Here is a 20533-nt window from a genome sequence, read left to right as displayed (position 1 = left end):
ACCCCCCCTTCTACGAGGGGCCTCCGGACCCTCAGGGCCAGGTTTATCCGGTTGAGTCGTGTGGAAGGCCCGAATTAACCGGTCTGCGTTAATATCTGACGCAGGAACCCACATCCTCTCCTCAGGACCATACCCCTTCCAATGAACCAGGTACTGAAGGGACCGACGATTAAAGCGTGAATCGATGACCCTCGATACCTGGAACTCCAAGTTACCATTGACCACCACTGGAGGCGGAGGTAAAGGTGACGGTATCACCGGCGCCACATACCTCTTAAGCAACGATCTGTGGAACACGTTGTGAATTTTAAACGTAGGGGGGAGATCAAGACGGAATGCCACCGGATTAATTATAGAACTGATCCTGTACGGCCCGATGAACCTGGGACCCAGTTTCCAGGAAGGAACCTTAAGTTTTATATTCTTAGTAGACAACCATACCAGATCGTTCACACTTAGGTCCGGACCAGACACTCTCCTCCTATCAGCCATACGTTTGTAACGGTTCCCCATAGTACTCCGATTATTCAGTACCCCTCTCCATACAGAAGCGAGTGATGACGAAAATCGTTCCTCCTCAGGAACCCCCGAAGAGCCCCCTCTACTGAAAGTACAAAACTGGGGGTGAAAACCATATGCCCCAAAAAACGGGGACTTACCAGTGGACTCACTCCGCCTATTATTAAGAGCAATCTCCGCCAGAGGTAAGAAAGAAGCCCAGTCCTCCTGGTTCTCTGACACAAAACACCGGAGATATGTCTCCAAACTCTGGTTCAGACGTTCCGTCTGACCATTGGTCTGGGGATGAAAAGCCGATGAGAACGACAAATGCATCCCCCGCCGAGTACAAAATGCCTTCCAGAACTTGGACACAAACTGAGACCCCCGATCCGACACCACATCGGAGGGTACCCCGTGAAGCCTCACAATCTCCCCAATGAACACCTGCGCAAGAGTTTTAGCATTAGGAAGAGCAGGAAGAGCGATAAAATGTGCCATCTTGCTGAACCTGTCTACTACAACGAGAATGACAGTTTTACCCGAAGACGGCGGGAGGTCCGTAATAAAGTCCATAGACAGATGAGTCCAAGGATTCTCCGGGATCTTCAAAGGTAAGAGGGCCCCAGACGGACGGGTATGTGGGGTCTTAGAGCGCGCACAAACCCCACAGGACGCAACAAAAGTTACCACCTCCTTATGTAAGTTAGGCCACCAAAACCGACGCGAGAGGAGATCCACAGTTGCTTTACTCCCTGGGTGTCCTGCTAAAGCTGAGTTATGGTGTGCCTCGATCACCTTTTGTCGTAGCTGATCTGGAACAAACAGTCTCCCTGGAGGTCCAACAGGGGCGTCCCCCTGAGCCTCCAATACCTCCTCCTCAAGCTCAGAGCATACTGCCGACACCACCACCCCCTCTTGAAGGATAGGAACCGGGTCATCCGTATTCCCGGCCCCAGGGAAACTACGAGATAAGGCATCCGCCTTCACATTTTTTGACCCAGGACGAAACGTAACGACAAAATTAAACCTGGTAAAAAACAACGACCACCTGGCTTGTCTGGGATTCAGACGTTTTGCAGACTCCAGATAAAGCAGGTTCTTGTGATCGGTGATGACGGTGACCGGATGGACTGCCCCCTCCAAAAAATGGCGCCACTCCTCAAAAGCTAACTTAATGGCCAAGAGTTCCCTATTGCCGACATCGTAATTCCTCTCGGCGGACGACAATTTTTTAGAGAAAAAGGCGCACGGATGCCACTTACCAGGGGACGAACCTTGTGACAACACTGCTCCCACCCCTACCTCGGAAGCGTCTACCTCTACAATGAATGGCTGTGACGCATCAGGCTGAATGAGTATGGGTGCCGAGGCAAAACATTTTTTCAAGGAGAAAGCTTGACAAGCCTTGTCAGACCACCTAGAAAAATCCGTCCCCTTTTTTGTCATGTCAGTGAGAGGTTTAACCATGGACGAGAAATTACGAATGAACTTCCGGTAATTATTAGCAAACCCCAGGAAACGTTGTAGTGCCTTAAGATTCTCAGGCAGATCCCACTCAAGAACTGCCCGCACTTTCCCAGGGTCCATACGAAAACCAGACGCTGAAACCAGGAAACCTAAAAACTGGAGTTCCTGTACGGCGAACACACACTTTTCCCATTTAGCATACAGTTTATTATCCCGCAAGATCTGTAACACCTGCCTAACGTGCTCCTGATGAGACACCAGATCAGGCGAGTAAATTAAGATATCATCCAGATATATGACAACAAACTGTCCAACCAGGCGGCGAAAAATGTCATTAACAAAGTGTTGGAACACCGCCGGGGCATTAGTCAGACCGAATGGCATGACAAGGTTCTCATAATGCCCCCCCAGAGTGTTAAACGCCGTCTTCCACTCATCCCCCTCCTTCATTCTAATCAGATTGTACGCCCCCCTGAGATCCAACTTAGAGAACCATTTGGCGCCCACGATCTGATTAAAGAGATCGGGAATAAGTGCGAGCGGGTACGGATCTCAGACCGTAATCCAATTAAGTTCACGGAAATCCAGGCAAGGGCGTAGGCCTCCATCCTTCTTCTTCACAAAGAAGAACCCCGCGGCCACCGGGGAAGATGAAGGTCTAATATGCCCCTTAGCCAGACTTTCAGAAATATAATCCTTCATGGCCTGCCTCTCAGGACCAGAAAGGTTATACAACCTAGATTTAGGTAACTTGGCCTCAGGGAGCAGTTTTACAGAACAGTCATACTCGCGATGAGGAGGTAGTTCCCGACACCCCTTCTCCGAGAATACATCCTCAAAGTCCACCAAAAATGGAGGCAAGACCCTAGGAGTGACAGCACCGACGACGGTATTCATGCAGTTTTTATTACAGAAATTACTCCATTGGCTTATCTCTCTGGATTGCCAATTAATAACCGGGTTATGCTTAGTTAACCAAGGAAGGCCCAACACTATAGGAGTGGGAAGACCCTCCAACACGTAGCAAGACAACAGTTCTTTATGTATCGCCCCCACTTGAAGTTTTACGTTATGCACAACATGCAAAAAACTTCCCTGACCGAGGGGCCTGGCATCGATCGAGAATATGGGGATGGGTTTAGCCAACTCACCCAAATGCATACCTTGAACCCGGGCAAACCGAGCGTCCACCAGATTAGCCCCGGCCCCACTATCTAAAAGAACAGATATCTTCTCAGTTCTCGTACCCACCACCACCTCCGCCGGTACGAGAAACTGAGATGACCCTAGGGACGAAATACCTACTCCCAGATTGCCGTCCACCACACAACCTGGGATTAAAAGTTTTCCGACGACTCTTTACTCTGCAAAGGACGGGATGGACACCCCCCAATAAAATGTCCCTTTCTCCCGCAGAAGAAACACCTTCCAGTCTTGTGGTGTGCCACCGGTCCCCTCCCCTAAATGATGTCCCTCCTAATTGCATAGGCTCCTCTGGACTGACCAGGGGAACCACCATATGAGGGGACCTTGTAGGAGGTGGAGTCATCACAGGGGGTGGAGTTATCCCGCACCTCTCCCGAAGCCGTCTGTCAATGCGAATAGCAAGGGCCATAGCGGCTTCCAGTGACGCGGTCAAACTGTGCCAACACATCCTTTAATTTGTCGGATAAACCTTGACAAAACTGGCTCCTAAGAGCCGGGTCATTCCACTGGGTGTCAGTGGCCCACCTACGGAACTCCGAACAGAATTCCTCCGCCGGACGATCTCCCTGCTGGATCCTACGTAACTTAGATTCAGCAAGGGAGATCCGATCCGGGTCATCATATACAAGACCCAGAGCAGCAAAAAACCTATCCACTGACTGGAGAGCCGGGGAGCCCGGGGGAAGAGAGAACGCCCAAGATTGTGGGTCCCCTTGGAGGAGCGAGATGACAATTCCCACCCTTTGTTCTTCACTCCCCGATGACCGAGGCCGCAGCCGAAAGTACAACTTGCATGCCTCCCGGAAAACAAAAAACTTGTCCCGCCCCCCAGTGAACCTGTCAGGGAAAGCTACTTTAGGTTCTGGTCCGGCTTGCTCCTGGGGATACAAAACCTTGGACCTAACGTCCGCCAGCTCCATGGACAAACTCTGCAACTGCCGAGCTAGACCGGCTACTGGATCCATGGTAGCTGGAGAAAATCTAAGGGGTCGGTGAAAATGTCACGCTGTCTCTGTGTACTGGAGGTAGGGGGCCTAAGCTGACCCTAAGCTGGGGCCCTGACTAATCCCTCTACCTGGAGGTACTGTTAAAGGTACAGAGGTCCAGGCCGCCAGCGTAACCCCTACCTCCTGAGGATCCCTGCACCTAAGTAATCTAGTCCTGAGAAGGACCCCGATCACAACAAAAGGGGACAGGTAATAATATGCCCACACTCAGTACTTAGACGAACGAGACAGTACAAGGGTAAAACCAAAACCACCTTGCATACAAAAACTACACAACTACAACAGAGGGAACACCAACGGGAAAGGAGATAAATGATAAAGCGAGGAAGGGAAAAAACACTCCAAATACACTTATCTCTGAAACTCCAAATACCACGATCCGCTCTGTTAGTCTGCATGAAATGCTTTCACCGACAACTTCCCTAACAGAGCAGCAGACATATGAAGGAATCTCACTACTGCAGAATTGATTGCAGCTGGGCGAGGCTGGACCTCTCTAGCACAGAGAGAGAGAGTTAACTCCCTCACTGCCGAAAAGCACAAAACACCAAAAACTCAGCTGCGAGAAGTCAGGCTGTGCAATCGTGACGATCTTCGTGGCGACACAACCATGACATCGGTACAGTGGATGAGCACGGCAGGCAGGCTGACGGGTGATCCGGGTAGACGGACTGGCAGACACCACAGGTAACTGGCAGGAGCCTCCAGGTAGGCTGGCTGGTAGGCACGGCAGGTAACTGGTATGTTCTCCGGGTAGGCAGGCAAGCCTGGCCCATAGACAGACTGGCGGGTTTGGACCGTAGGCAGACAGTCGGGTTGGAGAGTGTACTTGGCTGGCGAAGACAGGTAGTCAGGCTGGCGGACTGGACAGGTAGTCAGGCTGGCGGACTGGACTGGTAGTCAGGCTGGCAGACTGGACCGGTAGTCAGGCTGGCGGACTTGACCGGTAGTCAGGCTGGCGGACTGGACTGGTAGTCAGGCTGGCGGACTGGACTGGTAGTCAGACTAGCAGCGGGACCTAAGGGCTGAAGTAGAGGTTAGAACACAGAGCTACAACCTTGCACGGGCACCTCCATTTCGGAGGAGGTGCCTTTTATATGAGAATTTCTCTGGCCACTGGCCGGGGACTCCTTAGGACGGCGCGAGCTGCCCCTTTAAGAGGGAGGGAGCGCGTGAGCGCCCTAAGCACAGTGCCCGGGAAGCTGCGCACCGGCAGCGGCAGGAGAACTGGAAGACGCCGGGCCAGAAGCGCGGCGGTAAGGGGGACGGTGTCTCTGCCTGTCAGGGGGCAGAGATGCCAATGCTACACAATCCTTGTATGCTTGGTACCCCTCATCCCCTAAATCCTGGTATGTGTGGACCCCTCACCCCCCAATCCTGGTATGCATCACACCCCTCATCCCCCAATCCTGGTATGTGTGGCCCCCCTCATCCCTCAATCCTGGTATGTATGGCACCGCTCATCCCTTTCACGCTTTACACACATACAAAAAAATAAACACTTATACTCACCTTTCTTCCCTGTGCTCCAGCGCTGAGGTGTCCTGTTCTGCCGGAGGCCGGGGGAGTAGTGTGGTGCCGGAGTACGTGCGTGCCCATACCGCGATGTCTAGCGCTATTTTGCTGAACACACACTGCAAATGTGTCTTCAGTAAAATGGCGCCGGATAGCGCTATGCGCATGCACCGATCCGACGCCTCACTCCTGCCCCGGTCTCCGTCGAAGAAAGGTGCCGCGGCAACGCTCCTCCCGGCCAGTTAAGTATGGCGCCGGAGATCGCACTATGCGTTCAGTGTCTACACATACCGTGATCTCCGGCGCCATACACTCCTCTTATCTGTAATGGCTGGATACGTGCTTCTGTCTGTAGCCAGACTGCGCGTCGCGCATACGCAGTCTATAAAGGCTTCAGACAGAGACGCGCGTCTCCCGTTATATTATAGATATATGTACAGCTGGTATAACCTGGGCATCTCCTGTATATAATTAAATGTACAGCTGGTATAACTTGGGTATCTCCTGTATATAATTAATAAGTGTACATGTAATACACATTATACACAGGAGCTCTCTATATAGTGTCAGTGTGCAGGTAATACAGGGATCACTGGTGACATTATACCCAGGAGCTCTGTATATATTGTCAATGTACAGTTAATACAGGGATCACCAGTGATGATATACACAGGAGCTCTGTATATAGTGTACATGTAATAGTGATCACTTGTCACATTATATACAGGAGCTCTGCATATAGTGTATAGTGTACAGGTAATACAGCGATCACCTGTGACAGTATACATAGGAGCTCTGTATACAGATATACAATATACAGTGTATAGGTAACACACTGACTCACCGGTGATGTCTCTAGTTAAAGTCCTTCATCTTCGCTTTTTTCCTTCATACAGCACAGACCACCATCACTTCTTCCAGCCAGGACTCATCTCTGCATAAAATAACACACAGTTATCTAGAGCACCGTTTCCAGAGCAACTTCTACCCTACGCAGCTGAATATAGACGTGCGCCCACCATTAGTATATTGTTAGTTATTATGTAACCCACCATTCCCCAAATATAAATTGAAATCCACCACTGTGCCCCCACTATCTATAAATAGCCACTTTCCCCACCTAATAAATATATAAATTAATGAGCACCTGTACTCTTTCCCCCAATTAATTACCAGTCACACTCAGTCATCCTCAACGCCCCCCACCCTATACCTCCCGCTCCCTCGATTCATTATATTTACACACCCCCGTCTGTCCCAATTCATTAAGTCACTCATGTACTCTCTCTCTCCCCCACCCCCACTTCATCATCATTTGCTCTCCCCCCACTCCCAATTTGTCATTTGCTTTCCCCCCACTCCCAATTTGTCATTTGCTCTCCCCCCACTCCCAATTTACATTTGCTCTCCCCCCACTCCCAATTCGTCATTTGCTCTTCCCCCACTCCCAATTCATCATTTCCTCTCCCAAGCCCCCACTCACATTTCATTATTTGCTCTCCCAGCCCCCCACTCCCAGTTCGTTATTTGCTCTCCCCCCACTCCCAATTCATCATTTGCTCTCTCCCCACTCCCAATTCGTCATTTGCTCTCTCCCCACTCCCAATTTGTAATTTGCTCTCCCCCCACTCCCAATTCGTCATTTGCTCTCCCCCCCCACTCCCAATTCATCCTTTGCTGTCTCCAAGACCATTTAATTAGTTCTATTAAAAAAAAAATGTTTTATATACTCACCTGTCATACGATTCCTGCAGCTCCACTTCTGGACTAGCATCCTGGCGCTCAATGCTGGTGAGTACATGACATCTCCAGCAAGTCACAGAAGAGGCAGAGGGACTGCCTCTTAGCTTCACAGCTGTTCAGTTTTGATGGCCGTGAGAGCTCTAAGACTCAATGCGCCGAGATGTATGCCGCCAGCGGCGGCATACCGTCACACGATACCCTGGGGCCCGGTGAGCAGAAGCACAAGAGAGTGGGCCCCAGACTTTACTTCTGTTCACCGGGCTCCTTACAACAGTAAGGGCAGTAATGCCCTGATGGCGGTCGTGATCTCCTTTATATGCTGTAATTATATATGTACAACTGGTATAACCTGGGTATCTCCTGCATATAATTATATACATTGGGGGAAATAAGTATTTTATCCCTTGCTGTTTTTGTAAGTTTGCCCACTAACAAAGACATGAACAGTCTATAATTTTAAGGGTAGGTTAATTTTGAAATTGAGAGATAGAATATTCAATAAAAAAATCAAGAAAATCACATTGTATAAATTAGATACATTTTTTTACATTTTGCAGTGAGAAATAAGTATATGATTCCTCTGGCAAACAACACTTAATACTTGAAGGTAAAACCCTTGTTGTCAAGGACAGCAGTCAGACGTTTTTTGTAGTTGATGATGAGGGTTGCGCACATGTCAGGAGGAGTTTTGGTCCACTCCGCTTTGCAGATTATCTCTAAATCATTAAGATTTTGAGGCTGTCACTCTGCAACTCGGAGCTTCAACTCCCTCCATAAGTTTTCTATGGGATTAAGGTCTGGAGACTGGCTAGGCCACTCCATGACCTTACTGTGCTCCTTTTTAAGCCATTCCTTTGTTGCGTTGGCTGTATGTTTTCGGTCATTGTCTTGTTGGAAGACCCAACCACGACCTATCTTCAATGCTCTTACTGAGGGAAGGAGGTTGTTGGCCAAATCTTGCTATACATGACCTCATCCATCTTCCCTTCAGTAGGGTGCAGTCATCATGTCCTCTTTGCAGAAAATCACCCCCAAAGTATAATGTTTCCTCCACCATGCTTCATGGTTGGGACGATGTTCATAGGGTTGTACTCATCCTTCTTCTTCCTCCAAATACGGCGAGTTAAGTTAATGACAAAGAGCTCAATTTTTGTCTCATCTGACCACAGCACCTTCTCCCAATAACTCACAGAATCATCCAGGTGTTCATTGGAAAACTTCAGACGGGCCTGTACATGTGCCTTCTTGAGCAGGGGGACCTTGCCGCCACTGCAGCATTTTCAACCTTTAAGGCGTAATGTGTTATCAATGGTTTTCTTGGTGACTGTGGTCCCAGCTGCCTTGAGATCATTAACAAGTTCCCTCTGTGTAGTTTTAGGCTGATCTCTCACTTTCCTCATGATCAAGGATACCCCACAAGGTGAGATTTCGCATGGTGCCCCAGATCGATGTCGATTGACAGTTATTTTGTATTTCTTCCATTTTCTTACTATTGTACCAACAATTGTCTCCTTCTCACCCAGCGTCTTACTTATGGTTTTGCAGCCCATTCCAGCTTTGTGCAGGTCTATGATCTTGTCCCTGACATCCTTAGAAAGCTCTTTGGTCTTGCCCATGTTGTAGAGGTTAGAGTCTGACTGATTAATTGAGTCTGTGGACAGGAGTCTTTTATACCGGTGACTATGTAAGACAGCTGTCTTTAATGCAGGTAATGAGTTGATTAGGAGCGTCTAACTGGTCTGTAGGAGCCAGAACTCATAATGGTTTGTAGGGGATCAAATACTTATTTCTCACTGCAAAATGCAAAAAAATGTATCTAATTTATACAATGTGATTTTTCTTGCTTTTTTTGGGCTATTCTATCTCTCAATGTTAAAATTAACCTAACCTTAAAATTATAGACTGTTCATGTCTTTGTCAGTGGGCAAACTTACAAAAACAGCAAGGGATTAAATACTTATTCTCCCCACTGTATGTACAGCCGGTATAACCTGAGCGTCTCCTATATATAATTATACATAATAATAATAATTAATAATAATAATAATAATTTTTACATAATTTTATATTTTTGCTGTAGGAAAACAAGTGATACAGAATGAAGACCCTTCTGTTTCTGTGTGTGGGAGCGTGTTTTGTGCATTTGGGGGTCCTGCAAAGCTTATATCTGACGGTTAAAGTCCCAGGACATGTGCCGCAGAAGTCCCCGAATGATTACGTCTTCATCAGCCTTGAATTTAATATGGCATCCCTGAAATCCATTGCCGCAGAGCTGGATCGTCCCGACAGCTCCTTCCAATCCTCAGATGGGGTCACCGTATTTCTGAACGATGATCAGAGCGCTGCCAACAAAAACATGAAGGTGACGGCTGTGGATTTCAATAATCCCACTGAAGCCGAAACCAAACTCAACAGCTACGTGTCTGAGAAAACCAGCGGAAAAATCAAAAACTTGTTCGGTGACTTCATAGATTCTACAGATTCAGTTATTGTCAGCTGTGTTGGTGAGTCTGACCATGATCAGCTCGATCCAGGGTCAGGTACAGACCGCTGCCGCCAATGACGGCTCCACTTACAGTTCATTGATTAATCATTTCTACTTTCTAGATGCATGGAAAGTTCCAGTAAGTGGAGGAAGGGGATACACAGTTCAGCTGACCGGAGAGTACAATGCAATGGTCAACACCGAGCTCGGATTCACTATGATCGAGATTCCAAAGAACCAGGACATAAAAGTTCTGATCATAATACCAGATGAAGGAAAGGAGGAAATAGTGGGAAAACCTGTGACTGATGAGAACCTGACACAGTGGAAAAAGTCACTGACCAGACAGTAAGGAACCTGATACTACCAATGCAAAAAACTATTTCCTGGAATAGAACCACTATAATACTGACCCTATGTACCAGAATATAACTACTATAATACTGATCTATATGTACAAGAATATAACTACTATAATACTGCTCCTATGTACAAGAATATAACTACTATAATACTGCTCCTATGTACAAGAATATAACTACTATAATACTGCCCCTATGTACAAGAATATAACTACTATAATACTGCCCCTATGTACAAGAATATAACTACTATAATACTGCCCCCTATGTACAAGAATATAACTACTATAATACTGACCCTATGTACCAGAATATAACTACTATAATACTGCTCCCTATGTACAAGAATATAACTACTATAATACTGACCCTATGTACCAGAATATAACTACTATAATACTGATCCATATGTACAAGAATATAACTACTATAATACTGCTCCTATGTACAAGAATATAACTACTATAATACTGCCCTCTATGTACAAGAATATAACTACTATAATACTGATCCCTATGTACAGGAAAATATAACTACTATAATACTGCCCCTATGTACAAGAATATAACTATTATAATACTACCCCTATGTACGAGAATATAACTACTATAATACTGCTCCTATATACAAGAATATAACTACTATAATACTGCCCCCTATGTACAGCAATATAAATAATATAATATTGCTCCTATACACAGGGCTATAACTACTATAATACTGCTCCTATATACAAGAATATGACTACTATAATACTGCCCCCTATGTACAAGAATATAACTACTATAATACTGATCCCTATGTACAGGAATATAACTACTATAATACTGCCCCCTATGTACAAGAATATAACTACTATAATACTGCTCCCTATGTACAAAAATATAACTACTATAATACTGCTCCTATGTACAAGAATATAACTACTATAATACTGCTCCTATGTGCAATAATATAACTACTATTATACTGCTCCTATGTACAAGAATATAACTACCATAATACTGCTCCTATGTACAATAATATAAGTACTATAATACTGACTCCTATGTACAAGAATATAATTACTATAATACTGCTCCTATGTACAAGAATATAACTACTATAATACTGTCCCCTATGTACAAGAATATAACTACTATAATACCGCCCCCTATGTACAAGAATATAACTACTATAATACTGCCCCCTATGTACAGGAATATAACTACTATAATACTGCCCCCTATGTACAAGAATAAAACTACTATAATACTGATCCCTATGTACAGGAATATAACTACTATAATACTGCCCCTATGTACAAGAATATAACTATTATAATACTACCCCTATGTACGAGAATATAACTACTATAATACTGCTCCTATATACAAGAATATAACTACTATAATACTGCCCCCTATGTACAGCAATATAACTACTATAATATTGCTCCTATACACAGGGCTATAACTACTATAATACTGCTCCTATATACAAGAATATGACTACTATAATACTGCCCCCTATGTACAAGAATATAACTACTATAATACTGCTCTTATGTACAATAATATAACTACTATAATACTGATCCATATGTACAAGAATATAACTACTATAATACTGCCCCTATGTACAAGAATATAACTACTATAATACTGCCCCTATGTACAAGAATATAACTACTATAATACTGCTCCTATGTACAAGAATATAACTACTATAATACTGCTCCCTATGTACAAGAATATAACTACTATAATATTGCTCCTATGTACAAGAATATAACTACTATAATACTGCCCTCTATGTACAAGAATATAACTACTATAATACTGATCCCTATGTACAGGAATATAACTACTATAATACTGCCCCTATGTACAAGAATATAACTATTATAATACTACCCCTATGTACGAGAATATAACTACTATAATACTGCTCCTATATACAAGAATATAACTACTATAATACTGCCCCCTATGTACAGCAATATAACTACTATAATATTGCTCCTATACACAGGGCTATAACTACTATAATACTGCTCCTATATACAAGAACATGACTACTATAATACTGCCCCCTATGTACAAGAATATAACTACTATAATACTGATCCCTATGTACAGGAATATAACTGCTATAATACTGCCCCTATGTACAAGAACATAAGTACTATAATACTGTGCATATGTACAAGAATATAACTACTATAATACTGCCTCCTATGTACAAGAATATAACTACTATAATACTGCCTCCTATCTACAAGAATATAACTACTATAATAATGTCCCCTATGTACAAGAATATAACTACTATATTACTGCCCCTATGTACAAGAATATAACTACTATAATACTGCTCCCTATGTACAAGAATATAACTACTATAATACTGCCCTCTATGAACAAGAATATAACTACTATAATACTGCCCCTATGTACAAGAATATAACTACTATAATACTGCCCTCTATGTACAATAATATAACTACTATAATACTGCCCCTATGTACAAGAATATAACTACTATAATACTGCCCCCTATGTACAAGAATATAACTACTATAATACTGCCCCTATGTACAAGAATATAACTACTATAATACTGCCCCTATGTACAAGAATATAACTACTATAATACTGCTCCTATGTACAAGAATATAACTACTATAATACTGCTCCCTATGTACAAGAATATAACTACTATAATATTGCTCCTATGTACAAGAATATAACTACTATAATACTGCCCTCTATGTACAAGAATATAACTACTATAATACTGATCCCTATGTACAGGAATATAACTACTATAATACTGCCCCTATGTACAAGAATATAACTATTATAATACTACCCCTATGTACGAGAATATAACTACTATAATACTGCTCCTATATACAAGAATATAACTACTATAATACTGCCCCCTATGTACAGCAATATAACTACTATAATATTGCTCCTATACACAGGGCTATAACTACTATAATACTGCTCCTATATACAAGAACATGACTACTATAATACTGCCCCCTATGTACAAGAATATAACTACTATAATACTGATCCCTATGTACAGGAATATAACTGCTATAATACTGCCCCTATGTACAAGAACATAAGTACTATAATACTGTGCATATGTACAAGAATATAACTACTATAATACTGCCTCCTATGTACAAGAATATAACTACTATAATACTGCCTCCTATCTACAAGAATATAACTACTATAATAATGCCCCCTATGTACAAGAATATAACTACTATATTACTGCCCCTATGTACAAGAATATAACTACTATAATACTGCTCCCTATGTACAAGAATATAACTACTATAATACTGCCCTCTATGAACAAGAATATAACTACTATAATACTGCCCCTATGTACAAGAATATAACTACTATAATACTGCCCTCTATGTACAATAATATAACTACTATAATACTGCCCCTATGTACAAGAATATAACTACTATAATACTGTCCCCTATGTACAAGAATATAACTACTATAATACTGTCCAATATGTACAAGAATATAACTAGTATAATACTGCTCCTATGTACAAGAATATAACTACTATAATACTGCCCCTATGTACAAGAATATAACTACTATAATACTGCCCTCTATGTACAAGAAAAAAAACTACTATAATACTGCTCCTATGTACAAGAATATAACTACTATAATACTGCTCCTATGTACAAGAATAAAACTACTATAACACTGCCCCCTATGTACAAAAATATAACTACTATAATACTGCTCCTATATACAACAATATAACTACTATAATACTGCCCCCTATGTACAAGAATATAACTACTATAATACTGCTCCCTATGTACAATAATATAAGTACTATAATACTGACTCCTATGTACAAGAATATAATTACTATAATACTGCTCCTATGTACAAGAATATAACTACTATAATACTGTCCCCTATGTACAAGAATATAACTACTATAATACTGCCCCCTATGTACAATAATATAAGTACTATAATACTGACTCCTATGTACAAGAATATAATTACTATAATACTGCTCCTATGTACAAGAATATAACTACTATAATACTACCCCTATGTACGAGAATATAACTACTATAATACTGCTCCTATATACAAGAATATAACTACTATAATACTGCCCCCTATGTACAGCAATATAACTACTATAATATTGCTCCTATACACAGGGCTATAACTACTATAATACTGCTCCTATATACAAGAATATGACTACTATAATACTGCCCCCTATGTACAAGAATATAACTACTATAATACTGATCCCTATGTACAGGAATATAACTACTATAATACTGCCCCTATGTACAAGAACATATCTACTATAATACTGTGCATATGCACAAGAATATAACTACTATAATACTGCCCCCTATGTACAAGAATATAACTACTATAATACTGCCTCCTATCTACAAGAATATAACTACTATAATAATGCCCCCTATGTACAAGAATATAACTACTATATTACTGCCCCTATGTACAATAATATAACTACTATAATACTGCTCCCTATGTACAAGAATATAACTACTATAATACTGCCCTCTATGAACAAGAATATAACTACTATAATACTGCCCCTATGTACAAGAATATAACTACTATAATACTGCCCTCTATGTACAATAATATAACTACTATAATATTGCCCCTATGTACAAGAATATAACTACTATAATACTGTCCCCTATGTACAAGAATATAACTACTATAATACTGTCCAATATGTACAAGAATATAACTAGTATAATACTGCTCCTATGTACAAGAATATAACTACTATAATACTGCCCCTATGTACAAGAATATAACTACTATAATACTGCCCTCTATGTACAAGAATATAACTACTATAATACTGCCTCCTATGTACAAGAATATAACTACTATAATAATGCCCCCTATGTACAAGAATATAACTACTATAATTCTGCCCCCTATGTACAAGAATATAACTACTATAATACTGCTCCTATGTGTTAGAATATAACTACTATAATACTGCTCCTATATACAAGAATATAACTACTATAATACTGCTCATATGTACAAGAATATAACTACTATAATACTGCCCCTATGTACAAGAATATAACTACTATAATACTGCCCCCTATGTACAAGAATATAACTACTATAATACTGCCCCTATGTACAAGAATATAACTACTATAATACTGCTCCTATGTGTTAGAATATAACTACTATAATACTGCTCCCTATGTACAAGAATATAACTACTATAATACTGCTCCTATGTGTTAGAATATAACTACTATAATACTGCCCCTATGTACAAGAATATAACTACTATAATACTACTCCTATGTACAATAATATAACTACTATAATACTGCTCCTATGTACAAGAATATAACTACTATAATACTGCTCCTATGTACAATAATATAACTACTATAATACTGCCCCTATGTACAAGAATATAACTACTATAATACTGCCCCTATGTACAAGAATATAACTACTATAATACTGCTCCTATGTGTTAGAATATAACTACTATAATACTGCTCCCTATGTACAAGAATATAACTACTATAATACTGCTCCTATGTGTTAGAATATAACTACTATAATACTGCCCCTATGTACAAGAATATAACTACTATAATACTACTCCTATGTACAATAATATAACTACTATAATACTGCTGCTATGTACAATAATATAACTACTATAATACTGCTCCTATGTACAATAATATAACTACTATAATACTGCCCCTATGTACAAGAATATAACTACTATAATACTGCCCCTATGTACAAGAATATAACTACTATAATACTGCTCCTATGTGTTAGAATATAACTACTATAATACTGCTCCTATGTACAACAATATAACTACTATAATACTGCCCCTATGTACAAGAATATAACTACTATAATACTGCTCCTATGTGTTAGAATATAACTACTATAATACTGCTCCCTATGTACAAGAATATAACTACTATAATACTGCTCCTATGTGTTAGAATATAACTACTATAATACTGCCCATATGTACAAGAATATAACTACTATAATACTACTCCTATGTACAATAATATAACTACTATAATACTGTCCCCTATGTACAAGAATATAACTACTATAATACTGCCCCCTATGTACAAGAATATAACTACTATAATACTACTCCTATGTACAATAATATAACTACTATAATACTGCTCCTATGTACAAGAATATAACTACTATAATACTGCTCCTATGTACAAGAATATAACTACTATAATACTGCTCCTATGTACAAGAATATAACTACTATAATACTACTCCTATGTACAATAAAATAACTACTATAATACTGCTCCTATGTACAAGAATATAACTACTATAATACTGCCCTCATTGTGTAAAATATAACTGCTATATCACCGCCTCTATTGCACAAATCTTGTTGTTTCCTTGGTTTATGTAATAAATGTATCATTGTGTAATCATACTAGCAGTTTCTGTCTCTGATTTGTGCAGGAGGGTTAATCTCGAGGTCCCCAGGTGCACGCTGTTCGGTTGTGCCACCATCATCAGTCAAAGAACTTTATTTGATGGATTTTTGTTCAAAACGAACAGGGTAAGTTTCTTCCTCATTTTTGGGGGGTTTTCTTTTGTTGCATTAACCCTCGATGCTTATTCTGGAGAAGTAGGATTGTCAATGCGAGAGAACACACAGCTTTGTACGTCTGCACAAATTTTGTTGGCGCCATAGGCTGTACACCAATGCATTACTAATAGTAGTCGGCCTGCAGTATTATTATTCGGGCTCCTGCTTTAGTAGGAGTGATTGCTGTGGATATTGGAGGGTAAAATGGAGAGAGCTAAGCCTCATCAAACAGCTCCTCGTATCTCAGCTTCCTGTACTTACATACCGTCACACTATTGGCTTACACAGCAGCTCCGCTACCAGACCATGAGATTTGTATGATATACAGTACAGACCAAAAGTTTGGACACACCTTCTCATTTAAAGATTTTTTTGTATTTTCATGACTATGAAAATTGTACATTCACACTGAAGGCATCAAAACTATGAATTAACACATGTGGAATTATATACTTAACAAAAAAGTGTGAAACAACTGAAAATATGTCTTATATTCTAGGTTCTTCAAAGTAGCCACCTTTTGCTTTGATGACTGCTTTGCACACTCTTGGCATTCTCTTGATGAGCTTCAAGAGGTAGTCACCGGAAATGGTCTTCCAACAATCTTGAAGGAGTTCCCAGAGATGCTTAGCACTTGTTGGCCCTTTTGCCTTCACTCTGCGGTCCAGCTCACCCCAAACCATCTCGATTGGGTTCAGGTCTGGTGACTGTGGAGGCCAGGTCATCTGGCGTAGCACCCCATCACTCTCCTTCTTGGTCAAATAGCCCTTACACCGCCTGGAGGTGTGTTTGGGGTCATTGTCCTGTTGAAAAATAAATGATGGTCCAACTAAACGCAAACCGGATGGAATAGCATGCCGCTGAAGGATGCTGTGGTAGTCATGCTGGTTCAGTATGCCTTCAATTTTGAATAAATCCCCAACAGTGTCACCAGCAAAGCCCCCCCACACCATCACACCTCCTCCTCCATGCTTCACGGTGGGAACCAGGCATGTAGAGTCCATCCGTTCACCTTTTCTGCATCGCATAAAGACACGGTGGTTGGAACCAAAGATCTCAAATTTGGACACATCAGACCAAAGCACAGATTTCCACTGGTCTAATGTCCATTCCTTGTGTTCTTTAGCCCAAACAAGTCTCTTCTGCTTGTTGCCTGTCCTTAGCAGTGGTTTCCTAGCAGCTATTTTACCATGAAGGCCTGCTGCACAAAGTCTCCTCTTAACAGTTGTTGTAGAGATGTGTCTGCTGCTAAAACGCTGTGTGGCATTGACCTGGTCTCTAATCTGAGCTGCTGTTAACCTGCGATTTCTGAGGCTGGTGACTCATAAACTTATCCTCAGAAGCAGAGGTGACTCTTGGTCTTCCTTTCCTGGGGCGGTCCTCATGTGAGCCAGTTTCTTTGTAGCGCTTGATGGTTTTTGCAACTGCACTTGGGGTCACTTTCAAAGTTTTCCAAATTTTTCGCACTGACTGACGTTCATTTCTTAAAGTAATGATGGCCACTCGTTTTTCTTTACATAGCTGCTTTTTTCTTGCCATAATACAAATTCTAACAGTCTATTCAGTAGGACTATCAGCTGTGTATCCACCAGACTTCTGCACAACACAACTGATGGTCCCAACCCCATTTATAAGGCAAGAAATCCCACTAATTAAACCTGACAGGTCACACCTGTTAAGTGAAAACCATTTCCGGTGACTACCTCTTGAAGCTCATCAAGAGAATGCCAAGAGTGTGCAAAGCAGTCATCAAAGCAAAAGGTGGCTACTCTGAAGAACCTAGAATATAAGACATATTTTCAGTTGTTTCACACTTTTTTGTTAAGTATATAATTCCACATGTGTTAATTCATAGTTTTGATGCCTTCAGTGTGAATGTACAATTTTTATAGTCATGAAAATACATAAAAATCTTTAAATGAGAAGGTGTGTCCAAACTTTTGGTCTGTACTGTATATATATACTTTTCCCGTCTTTTAGTGGTGACATTAACTCCGTGTTGTCTTCTCTTCCACAGATATCAGGCAGAATAGCTGGAACTTTCCCATAAATGAGGAAACTTACCAGAGAAGCTGATCTGCTTCCCTCCGCCTCTCACACCCTTAAAGCTATTTGCTTATAAGCGTTTTAATAATAGAAAACTTCTCCTTTAAGACAAAATATTTCTCTCTATAAGATAATAAAGATGCAGATGAAAGTGTCGGTGGCTCCTGTCTTATATCTGACATTTCCTGATATGTGGGGCTTCTATCACTATAAATTCTGTTCCTCCCGATCATTCTTCCCTTCCTTAGTTCCAGCCATCCATCCTTCTTCTCTTCCTTTTCTATCTCCCTCTCACAACCATTCCCTCCTTCTTTCTGTCCATTTCTTCCTCCATTCCTCCTGCACCCTCTACCGTCCCTTCTACCTTTCTCCCTTCAACCTTAAAACAACAGCTGCAGGCTTATGCCGGGGGATTGTGTTCAGCAGATTTATTAATTATTAGTTAGTTAGCCCATACCGCACTGTGTGACTCTGGTTTCTTTGTGTCAGTTTTCTTCCTGTAATTCTCATTTTGTGATGAATAACATAATGGTTGCATTTGGCCCCTGTTTCATTCTCCCACAATATTTGAGCACTGAATGATTCTACTGAAAGCTGCTATACTCCCTCTCCATTCTTTCTTTCCTTACTTTCTTTTCTTCCATTCCTTTCTTCCATCCTTCCAAAGTTCCAATGCTCTTACTTCCCGTTATGGCTGTCAGAAGCCAAAGGCTCTAAAAGGGGCCACCTCGGACAGACTTGGCACAAGGCATTCCAGATGAACCCCGACCTTCATCCTTTAATCCCTGTATAGGGATCTGGACTTATACGGGGTCCACTGGATTGATTACATGGAAGAGCTGCTGGCCGGAGAAGCGAGACAGAGGCAAGAGAATAGACAGGTAGCCGGGTCAGAATCAGGAGGTCGGAGTAGGGACAAAATCATAAAAGAAAAATCAAAAAGCAAGTAGAGGAGAAAAATCAGGTCTGTCCACTGGGAGAATAGCGAGGGAAGTTAAGGCCCCGTCACACTTAGCGACGCTACAGCGATCCCGACAACGATATGACCTGTCAGGGATCGTTGCTGCGTCGCTATGTGGTCGCTGGTGAGCTGTCAAACAGGTAGGCTCACCAACGATCAGGGGAGCAGCGACATCGTGGAAAAAATCTTTCCACGATGGCCTGCTCCTGGTTACCAGCTTGCTGAAGCAGGAGCAGGCTGGTAACCATGATAAACATCTGGTTACTAGGGGCACACGCGCACTTAGTAACCCGCTGTTTATTATGGTTACCACTCTGCTACGGTGAGCGGGAGGTTACCGCTCACCGTAGAAGAGTGGTAACCATGATAAACAGCGGGTTACTAGGAGCGCGTGTGCCCCTAGTAACCAGCTGTTTATCATGGTTACCAGCCTGATCGCTGCTCCTGCTGGTCACACACAGCGATGTGTGCTGACCAGCGGGAGGGCAACGACCAAAAAATGGTCCAGGACATTCTGCAGCGATCAGCGACCTCACAGCAGGGGCCTGATCGC

General features: G+C 41.8%; 1 protein-coding gene across 2 annotated transcripts in view; it reads left to right on the top strand.

Annotated features, from left to right (window-relative positions):
• LOC141152838 (serpin A3-3-like) overlaps nucleotides 1-19173 on the top strand; it is a 33831-nt gene extending 14658 nt beyond the window's left edge. For both annotated transcript variants that reach the window (XM_073637491.1, XM_073637493.1), the window contains 4 exons: nucleotides 9520-9943; nucleotides 10047-10272; nucleotides 16844-16943; nucleotides 18991-19173. In XM_073637491.1, the coding sequence (XP_073493592.1) occupies nucleotides 9538-9943; nucleotides 10047-10272; nucleotides 16844-16943; nucleotides 18991-19023 (765 nt within the window). In that variant the 5' untranslated portion in view covers nucleotides 9520-9537 and the 3' untranslated portion in view covers nucleotides 19024-19173. The remainder of the gene's footprint in view (nucleotides 1-9519; nucleotides 9944-10046; nucleotides 10273-16843; nucleotides 16944-18990) is intronic.
• Nucleotides 19174-20533: the final 1360 nt, after the last annotated feature.

Source organism: Phyllobates terribilis, unplaced genomic scaffold, assembly GCF_046119375.1.
Source record: "Phyllobates terribilis strain yellow unplaced genomic scaffold, ASM4611937v1 Scaffold_7__3_contigs__length_470593459, whole genome shotgun sequence".
Classification (NCBI taxonomy): domain Eukaryota; kingdom Metazoa; phylum Chordata; class Amphibia; order Anura; family Dendrobatidae; genus Phyllobates; species Phyllobates terribilis.
The sequence above is the reverse complement of the archived record's forward strand: the minus strand, read 5'-3'. Positions and strand labels throughout refer to the sequence as shown.